This window comes from Pygocentrus nattereri, chromosome 6, assembly GCF_015220715.1.
Source record: "Pygocentrus nattereri isolate fPygNat1 chromosome 6, fPygNat1.pri, whole genome shotgun sequence".
Classification (NCBI taxonomy): Eukaryota; Metazoa; Chordata; class Actinopteri; order Characiformes; family Serrasalmidae; genus Pygocentrus; species Pygocentrus nattereri.
The window spans coordinates 39,952,935-39,963,532 of record NC_051216.1 but is presented as its reverse complement, the minus strand read 5'-3'; the positions used below and the strand labels follow the sequence as shown (position 1 = coordinate 39,963,532).

Sequence of the window (10,598 nt, the reverse complement as noted above, 5' to 3'; positions counted from 1 at the left end):
AAAAGGATGAAATGATGGTGTGCTGACCTGTGAATGTGAGACAGAATGAGACCCATTGATTCAACACTGATATAACAAGTTCTAGTCGCCTCTTATCCAACAATTATGATTCAACACGTCCATTATTGATTTACAACTTTGTACATGTGAGTTCTAACATCAAGCCAAGATTTTTTTTAAATGCACTTCACAGCAAAAGTTATGTAAACTTCATAGTACTACACTTGTCCTTTTTTTTGTTTGTTTATTTTTCTTTTCTGAGGCACAGCCTTTGGCGTCCAGCTTAAGGTCATCTTGGAGGTGGAAAAAAGAAGAAGAAGAAAAAAAAAGATTAATTAGTACAAATTGCATGGCCTCTGACAACATGCCAGGTGATCGGTGGGTTCTGGATTGCACAGGATGATGTAGGATTGTGCCCTCTCCTGGCAGCCATGCAGAATGCAGGCTCTCAAACATCACTGGAATGCTGCAGATAGAATCACCAATGACCGATTCTGGTAGCGATTTGCGAATGTCATTTTCCCACCTGGTAATTTTTATATTTATATATATATATATATATATATATATATATATATATATATATATATATATATATATATATATATATATATATATATATATATATCTATGAGTAATACAAGCAGCTCCAAACCTGAGTATTTATGGTATAGCTTTTAACATACAAAAATGTATGTACATTTACCTCCACTTTCTGTAAACAGCATTCTACTTCATCCCTTTGATGGTTATAACATGCACATCATACATACACTACAAGTTATTAAAAGGAAAAAAAAAATTCCACAATGGCCCATTTCAGCACCTCCTTACCTAATTAAAAAAAATATATATAATAATAATAATAATAATAATAATAATACATCCAAACATAACGCAGGGCACATGTTAGTTAGGACTAGGAGGACAGTATTTCTTCAGTGTCTTAAGTAAATATCACTTAAATTAGAAAGGGGAGAAAAAGAAATTGCACCTTTCATGCTTTACAGCATTCGTAATACTTTTTATCCTGTGGAGAATTAAAGAATACACTTACTTGCACTAGGATGGCCCCATCTCTCTCGTACACACACACACACTCACTCACTCACTCTCACTCACTCATCATGATCCATTTGAAACTATGGAGGACAAAGCAGCAATTACACATAAAGAAATAGGCAGGACTGAACCGAACTGCCAAGAGATCAGAAGATCGGGAAGCATTTTATTATTAGTTCTTACTCTCACTCACATTCATATTTTCTTCCTTCCTCTTAAGGATAATACCTAAGATTCGGTCTTCATTTTTTGCTTCATCCCCCTTTCCCTCTCTACAAGTTCATTCCTTGGGCACTTAACAGCGAATCAAGCATATCGAAAGAGTCTTTATAGTCTGTGTGTATGCCATTAGCGCTAGTGGCCCGAGCGGCACCCTCAGGGCCGTGGCTCTCCACTGGCTTCTTGTCCAGTTTCACTAGGTTGCTGAGATGTCCGAAGCCCACCTGGTGTGCGACAGGAGGGGGAGGAGGAGGAGGAGGAGGAGGAGGGGGGAAGGCAAGGTTAAGAACAGAGCTGCGAGACGACACACACTGCTGTACAGAGGAACAATGAGAGGAACTACCTGCACCGCTCTTGGAGCTTTTGCTTTTTTTGGAGGAGTGGTGGTTATGGCTGGGGTCGGCGTGCGTCCTCTTGCGTGAAGAGCCGGAGCTTGCCCCGTCGCTGCCAAGACCTGCCAGGGGGCTTCGACCATTGCCGCTGTGAGAGTGGCCGTGCTTGTGGTGGTGGTGCCGGTGGGCCGAGTGGTCCCGGTGTTTCTCCTTGCTCACCACTGGACTAGAATGTTTGCTCTTGCCACCACCCTCGTCTGAGGAGCTGTGCCGTTCAGATGAAACTTTAATCTTCATCTTCAACTCTTCTTTGCTCGTGCTACCTTTCTCGGCTGGAGGAGCAGGAACTGGAAGGCGGAGCTTTAACGAGCTTCCCTTCTCCCGTTTGTCACCTTGGAGCTTGTCCTGGGCTGGCAAGGGCAGTTTCATCTTAAGGGGAGAGGCGGTAGAGGAGCTGCTGCTGCTAGACCCTTGAAGGTGAGGCTGAGGGTGTTTGCGGTGCTCAGCCTGACCCGAGCCCGTAAATGAATCCTTGCCTTCCACCTCAGTGCTCTGTTGCTGCAGCTGCTGCTCTTGCCTACGTTTCTGCGCTGCCAGTTCTGCTGCGTGTTTCTCCTTGTACTTCTCCAGAGACATTTTCTGCGTCTGAGGTGCAGGCGGTGGGTAAACAGGAGCTTGCTGCTTCCCACCACTGTTGGCCTTGTGATCCTGTTTGACTGGGTTGAACTCCACGCTTTTGTCAGGCCGGTGCGGGTGACCCAGCAGCGAGGAATGGAGAGGGATCTGTTTGAGAGAGTACGAGTCCGAGCGCCCTTGGTCCTGGGGCCAGTCACTGGGGGCTGTGAAAGTGTAGGAAGCACCCTGCATGTTAGCAATAGAATCCAAGGAAAGGGCAGCACCTGGGTTGCCAGGCAGAGAAACGGGGAATGACGTATGGGCTTTGGGGAAAGTTGCGTTCGTGGACACTCCAGGAATGGCGTCTACCACAGACTGGTCTTGGGTTAAGGAAGAGCCTGCAAAAGAGCCACTCTCCGATGACTGGCCTTCTGCTTTAGGCTTCTTGGCAGCTTGCGTTGCCTGACAACAACCAGAACAAATTTTTTTTAATGATTTAACTAAATAAAGATGATATAAAAGAAAAACAAGCACAAATGAATAGCATGCACTTCTTTAAATTGATTAGCATTACCCTCCAGTTCCGAATCCTCTTCAACCGACTAGGAGTCTTTTCCAAAATCTGCAGAAACTCATGTGTCAATTCTGCAAGAGCAAATGTCACATCTCTCTATTAAAATACACACAAATATAACATGCTAAGGTATATGGGTTTCATCTGTGGTGGTCATCAACAACTAGCTCATGCCAATACTACAAATGGATCCCAAGATATATGTAAAGCACTCATCACTCACCATCTAGTAACTCAAGTGTGACTGAGCTGTCTACATACTCCCACCAATGTTTGCCATCAGTGGACACAGGGATCTCCCAGTTAGACCACTTGCAGGCCAGATGGATGCAGACACAGGCAATGACTGTGGGCTTGTACTGCAGACAGAAGGTGGTGAGGTGGAGGCTGCATGTAGGAGAGAAAAAGGACAAAAAGAGGGCAGGCCTTCATCAGCCATTGTGGACACAAATCAGACACTTTTATTAAAGCACTTACAAATCTGCAAGGCCAAGCTTAAAAGGTAAAGGCACTCAAATGCTATTTCATAAAGAATAGGAGCCAGTTTTGGCTTCCATGTACACCTCTGAGACACATGTCTACAAGGGGACTGCTTGGTCTAACTAACATCACATAAACAGCACTTCCTTCTGATTAGACAATAAAACACTATGATGATTACAAACAAACCCATGACTGGACAACCAGTTTAGTCTTTTCAATGATACAGAAGCAAAATAATGGGTTTGCTACATTAAAAACAAACCAACATGACAGCATCAAATAAGCAAATACAATACACTAGACACTTTCATGTTTTCCAGTGCCATGCAATTACTGCCCTGAGAGGGACAAAAGGCTCATGGGTTAACATACTAGAGTACAGGGAGCACATGGTTACCATCCATTTTATTTACCAAAATAGTGACAAAATATTTTACTACTGAATCAAAATCTTTGTTAATGGATGAACTGTCCCAAGATGATATTTTCAGTATTGCACATACAATAGGAACAAATGAAACTTTGTGTGTTAATGCCTAACAGCACTGTTCTAGCTACAACAGAAACTTATGGAGTATCTCATCCTTCTGAAATCTTCAAGAATAACTGCAGGCCACACTGTCCAAAGGCAAATTTTAAGGTCAGAAAGTCAAGGTAAAAGATGGATGGTAACCTTGCGCCATGGAACAAGCTCAATGTTTGGAACAGGGACTTACAGCATATCCCAAATGACCTTGCATTTAAAACCTTAGGAACTTTTAAGTTTTGAGGACTTAACTTTTTCCAAATTAACAAACATCCAAGTAGGACTGTAGCTGTAAGTTTTTCAAATGTTATCAAATTTAATCTACACTTACAAAGAAAACCGGTCACAAAAAAACAAAAAAAAAAAACAACAAAAAAAAAAAAAAAAAAAAAAACCAAAACAATTTTTCACTGTTTTAGCACGATGAGAAATGTCAAAGCAGTTGACTGAACCTGCTCATGCCTTAGTTTTACACTGGAACAAGTCCCAGTTTAGATCACTTCATCAGACCTTATTTCTGACAAAGAGCTTCATGAAGAACATGTAACTCAATTCAGGACACGACCAAAATCAGAGAGAATGTGTTTAGCGATCAGCAGTCCCACATCCAAACATTGAGTAGTTCTACAGTTAGAAACAAATATCTCTAGGTAATGCAGTCATATCCTTGATTAAATATAGCCTACTTGTATAACGCCTTACTACTAAAAGTGAAATAACAACAATATTGGCTTAAAAAGCACTGCCTACTGCTGACACAAATTATAATATAAACCAAGAGAGGGAGCACTACGACTAACCCTTTGAGGACCTTTACATTTTCTCAGGACATACCTTAGCTTTGATAATGCAATAATATGCAATCAAATTACTTCTAATTCAGAGTAGTTCTAGTCATAAAATAGGTCCTTAATGGGTTTAATAAATAAATAAATAATAAAAAAAAAACACCCAAAAAACAAAAACAACTAGTTACGAGTTACGATTTCAAAAACAAAATCACTAAAAAAAAAAAATCTATATGTGCAAAAACATCAGGCAAAAAAGCAAGCAAATGCAATTCAACATCAACAGCACTTAAAAAAATTTAGAAAAAAAAAATCATCAAAGTCTAGGTACTTACCTTGAGGACCTCTATGTAATGTTTACATCTGTGTAACCTTTAGCTGCTATTCAGGCTACCAAAGTGTCTTTTTTTTTCTTTTTTCTTTTTTTAAAGACAAATGCACTTCTGTAACCGAGCAAACGTGAGGTTCAAGGGCACCACTACACTTCACATTGTGCATTTGACCCCTTTGTGCCAACAGTGATCCCTCGTACAATACACCGCACTGCAACCGGGGCCGGTACCGCCAGGGGCTCCCTCCCTTGGCCCTGTCTGAGGGCTTTTGGAGAGGGAGAGGCATCCCGGTAGCCCCCGGCGCAAAGAGGGTGCTGGACACCATAAGGGGAACCTGCAGTAAAGGAAGCTATAGTGTGCAGTCACAGTGCAACAAATGAGGTTCAGGATAACAACCTGTTGGTAGCCATGAAATAGGAAGTCTGTGCCAGATCCTTGCTTGCTGTGGAAGGGAAAAAAAAAACAAGAAACAAAGGAGAAAGCGTAAGGCCGGAAAAAAAATTAAAGGGGACTGCAAAAAATTTATACAATATTTAATACATGAGTTACCTCTCCTTGTACTGTACTTCATGTTTAGCCATAGCTTAAAGGTCAATGGTTTATCACACAAAAACGGTATTCTTAAATCTATTTATGAGAAAAGTGTAGAAAACGAACAAAGTCTGTACCTCGCACTAGCTGGGAACATTTCACAACATCAGTATGAGGATGTTCAATAGTAATTTCAAACCCTGCAACAGAAAGCACACAAGCATCATATATGGCTCAAATGTAACGCCACAATCTTGTCAAAGACAAAAACAAAATGCAGCAACGTCCAAATAAGCCTAAGGATGACAGTAGTTGGCTAGAGTTACAGAATAATATCCTGTAACATCAAAGAAGACAACTAGGGTCAGTTTTGGGTCTCACTTTAGCATTTCATCCTGTTTCAGATGAAGTAAATGACCATACATCCAGAACAGTCAGAACACAGATGGTTCATTCAAATGGCCGGCAAACAGGCTATGTGGGTGTGGGCTTTAGCACATTCCAGAGCTCACAAAGCTGTCGTCTTTTGACTGCAATGGACATTTTCAACATACTTCATACCCTTAGACAGTCTTACACTTACCTAAAGTCTGCAGCACTATGGTTTCAAGTATCACCAGCTCTTGAGCTTGCTGGAGGTACGCCTAAAGTTCAATAGACAATCATTACATGATGCTTGTAATGTGTCTTTCCTCATAAACTAGAACCCACAGTATTATCAACCACTCTGTACATGGGTTGACAGCTTTGGCAACTGACGTATGCCTTCTGGAAGCTAACTGCTATCGATTGGATCCCTATCAGTTTACTCAGAGCCCACTATGACAATATCATCTGTCTAATAAACATCACCCTGAAATTTAAATTCTGGTTACCATAAGAGTCAGTATTACACCAACTAAGCAGGGGTTTGGGGTGACGGGATCATGCTGAAATATGTCATAAGAAAAATAGAGCTACAATACCCAGAACTACCCAGACTTACATTACTCTTTGTGTCCAACGGAGGCTCTTGAGGGTTCAAACAAGCATGCGCCACTTTTATGACATGTTCAAGTTTTCGTGGTTGCTCCTCCACCTTTGCAGCCAGGAATAACGTGGTTGGAGAGATGATCTGGGCCCCCCCGGGCAAGAAAAAGACAACTATCATTTATACAATCCTACCTAAAAATGATGTAGCAGAATCATAAATCCTCAGATAACCTAAGAATTATTCAGACAGGATTAGCTTTACACAGAGAGGTTAGGTAAATGTAATTATTACTGCCATTTCTCTGTTAATTTAGTTCCTACTGAATATGCCAAGTCAAGTAATGTTTACAGACTGCAAGCTCACATGCCAATAAAGACTCCAGCACCCATTACCTACTATGAAACGACTTGCAGAAATAACGTCAGATTATTAAGGCTTTCACTAAATAGAAGTACTCAAAGAAACATTTACTTGTAGAGCTGGGCTACATGACTACATATTTATCATCATAAATTACATAAAATTGTCCTTTCTGTGCATTTCATGAACAGTGACAGCACGTAAAAATCACTTTCCAACTGCATGTTTGATTAAAAAGAGAGCAGCACTAGTCCTGTTTAATTGGATTTTATGCACTTCACAGCATGTGAAGTGTTAAATACAAGCAATTGGATTCACAGTTTTTGACAATACTTTAAAAATGTGGCACTATTTTGTTTGTTTTAACTTATTAGATGTCAGCAAAAAATAAATATCATGACACATTGTGTACCGTAAAAACCTTCCTGAAGTATTGTGACATTACACTGCCTACCTCTATTTACTTAATTTCTCTGTGGATCAAATCAAGCTGATAGGTGTTATCCCACCTCAATGATGCGTCATTCACAAGGCAACTAGACAGACGGATAGCTTGAAGAAAATTACTTTTACAAATATTAGGACGTGTGTTTTCACTCGTGAGTGTGTCTGTATCTATTTGTGTGAGATTACAGTGAATGAATTGAGAAATCACTCATCTCTTAATTTATATCAAGATTTCTCATCTCATGCGAATTTCTTAAACAGACGTGCTGTGGTAAGTTAAGTGATACTTTTTTAATCCCACCTCCGCATTTAACCCATCCGTGAAGTGAAACAGCACATACACACTAGTGAATACACACACACTAAGGGGCAGTGAGTACACGTGCCATGGGCTGCCCTATCCACGGCGCCCAGGGAGCAACTGGGGTTAGTTGTCTTGCTCAAGGACACCTCAGTCATGGACTGTCAGCGCTGGGGATTGAACCAGCAACCTTCCAGCCACGGGGCCAGTTCCCTAACCTCCAGCCCATGTCTGCCCCCTACATTTACTTTACTTCACTTCCCAATGTAAAAGTAATCCAGCCTGAATAGTACTACAGCTTACAAAACAGTTAAACAGGGCAACTTTACATTTTACTGCATATCTCATGCTCCTTGAGTTTTAAATACTTTTTGGATATTTCCACTCCAACTACAAACTTGTAACATGACCATCTCATTATTTCTATCTTGCAAAAAATATTTTGTCAAGCAAACTTTAGAGGTAGAACATCAAAAAAGCATTAGGTCTTACAAACTGTGTAACATTTAAGATTACTGGGAATTAGGGCAGTTTAGAGAAGCAATACTCACATTTCTGTGGAATTTGGTGAAAGAGTGGTACATATAAAATCTGTGCATGTAAACAATTGCAGTATTTATTGTGAGCTGGGAACTGGAACAAGAATTAAGGACTGAAACGCCTGAGTGTGTCCATGTCTTCACGACTTGCTCCAGAGAGATGGCTAACGTGATGGAGTTACAAACCCACACAACTGCTGTTAAGATTTTATGACTGATGGATATTTTGCTGAATATGGTTCAGTATATTATAATATATATATATATATATATATATATATATATATATATATATATATATATATATATATATATATATATATACACCCAATCTTGACATCATAACAATAACAGAATCCTTTACCTAGGCTTTAGCTAGCTAGACTGTGAAATACATAAAGCGCCACAGCTTTTCTCAGGATTCCTACACATTTTCCTTTTCAAAATGCCATACTTTTCCAAACTCACATTTCCAGGTTTGTCAGTGGATCTTTCTGACCTTTTCCAGCTCTGAGAAAACTTGCATTTACCCACTGTGGCCATTTGGTCCACAGTCTTAGGCAGAAAGCTGGAAGACGTACCACTTCCAAACATCTCTGCCCAAAGAGGAAGTAAACTAACCAGAGCTACCTATACTCATGTTCCCTTTACATATGAAAATAAACATTATTATCCTTTTCATACTTCTTAGTCTCTTTTATAAAGAAGAGCTAAAAAGGAGTTGGCAAAAGTTCTATTTCATTTTCGCGGCGGCTGTGCAGCCTTGTTTATTCACTGTGCCCATGGAAAAGATGTTGAACGCAGCCATGTGTTTTCCTTACGTAGAAAAGACAGATCACTTACTTTTCTGATAACTACTCTAATCACTGCTTGAATCAAAGGCTCGGACAACCTTAAACGTTTGGTTATTTCTCAGGTTATGTATGTATATATATCTAGTACAGATACAAGGCACTTGGGAAAGAGCGGTTTTGCCGGCTGTGACATACAGGCACAGAGGCAGCTCTGCGTAGGAGTGTGCGTTCAGTCGCACGCCATACTTCTTGCCTCGCTTTCAACAACATCACACTCGCACTGCTTTGCGCTGTCAAAATGCAAACATTTTGCCTGCCTGCTCTAAACAGCATGGAAAAATTCTGGTCTACTTGTTTGATCAATTTATTTTTAGAAATTCTCTATGAAAACACACACATTGTCCGTGCTCTTGTTTCTTTTTTCCATACTTATCCAGATCTGAATACTATCAAAATCAAATTCCATACTTTTCCATACAGCATAGGACCCCTGTTTTCTACCTTAGACATGCCTACTTAAAAGGGCAATCCCACTGATATTTCAAACGCTCTGCATAATCAAATGGTTAAGACGTAAACACAGTCATTCAGAGTGGTTTGGTGTGAAATGCTCCATTCTAGAGAAATTTACAGTGGTGGTGATAGTAACAAGGCGTACATCTCTAACAGCTCTCGCACAGAAAATGATTACATGAAGCGGTTATGAACGCACTGTCTGATGTCTGCTACTGTTTTCATACAGCTTTGAGATCATTTTTTACTTAAAATGAACTTTTCTTTAATCCACTCATGGTTGAGGAAGATATGCAGGGTGCTGTGAGGCAAAGAAAACCTCTTTCTTTAACGCAGACCGGACTATCTGACTATTTTACCATCTGCAACGTTACATGTAAAAACATAAACACTGAGAAAACGGGATCACTGGTCGTTCTGGACAGTAAATAAAATGTCTACGTTGTAAACTTGGAGACCCCTGGTTGCTATCACCACCACTGTAAAGAAATCTCTCTACAATGCAATGTCTGTACAAGTAACCGTTTTAAATCAAAGCACACTGAAAGACTTTGTTTACATCTCAAAAACTGAACTATGAAGACATTTTGAAGAAATTGGTCCAATTCCACTTTAAACCGTTCGCTTGTGCGTAGCATTCTGACGGCCAGCTTCTTACTCGAATTGTACCGTTCCACCTCGAATTAGTGCAGCCCGAGACACCAGAATGTAACTGCTGCGCCATTTAAGGTGGAACGGGAAAATTCGAATCAGAAGCAGGCGAACCAGCCTCATCAAGCGCACTAGCTTTCTAGCTAACTAGCTAGGACACTTGAACAGTTTGTAGAAATTTAACCTGCACTTTCTTTGTGTTCTCATTAGCACACAAGAACAGATTTCCACTAAAAACTGCACTCGCTGGTTAAGCGCTCGAGTTAGGTAGTATTTTAATACCCGCGTCTGCTCGCAGCCTAGCTTTAGCCTTAGCATGCTAACAAGCGAACCGATGGCTAAGTGAAGGATACACGTTGAGCCTTTGTCCCATGTCCTGAATGAGATTGGCCGCCTGTTGTCGGTAAGAGAGCTCTCTATCCGGTTCTACTCCGCATCGTCTCGACGGCGTCGTTTCTAGCTGTTCCCGGGTGAAGAACCACCTGGAAGATGAAGAAGATCCCCGGCTCGCCGCCATCGCGCTTCAACAAGCTGAACAGAGACGGCGCACGGAACGTG

At 40.7% G+C, this 10,598-nt stretch overlaps 1 protein-coding gene across 3 annotated transcripts; it reads right to left on the bottom strand.

Annotated features, from left to right (window-relative positions):
* Positions 1–1,188: 1,188 nt before the first annotated feature.
* On the bottom strand, positions 1,189–10,598 carry ccnt2a (cyclin T2a). Of its 3 annotated transcripts, XM_017695062.2 has the most exons (10): positions 10,394–10,598; positions 8,095–8,176; positions 6,448–6,576; positions 6,046–6,106; positions 5,600–5,662; positions 5,328–5,373; positions 3,026–3,189; positions 2,803–2,873; positions 1,625–2,690; positions 1,189–1,505 (listed from the first exon to the last, which is right to left on the bottom strand). In XM_017695062.2, exons 1-10 carry the CDS (start codon positions 10,555–10,557, stop codon positions 1,438–1,440), a joined length of 1,914 nt encoding a protein of 637 aa, XP_017550551.1. In that variant the 5' UTR covers positions 10,558–10,598; the 3' UTR covers positions 1,189–1,437. The 3 variants fall into 3 exon arrangements, 2 of the variants coding, with proteins under 2 accessions (XP_017550551.1, XP_017550550.1); XM_017695061.2 differs by having other exon boundaries at positions 1,189–2,690; XR_005130408.1 differs by lacking the exons at positions 1,189–1,505; positions 1,625–2,690; positions 2,803–2,873 and having other exon boundaries at positions 3,059–3,189; positions 4,935–5,373.

Bases quoted from the DNA above. Each gene is read 5' to 3' on its own strand.
- ccnt2a (XM_017695061.2), bottom strand. From the start codon at position 10,557: ATGGCGGCGAGCCGGGGATCTTCTTCATCTTCCAGGTGGTTCTTCACC. The intron at 8,177-10,393 runs GTATCCTTCACT...TTCTTGTTCCAG, and splicing joins ATGGGACAAAGGCTCAACGT to TTCCCAGCTCACAATAAATA. The intron at 2,691-2,802 runs GTAATGCTAATC...GGTTGTTGTCAG, and splicing joins AGAGGATTCGGAACTGGAGG to GCAACGCAAGCTGCCAAGAA.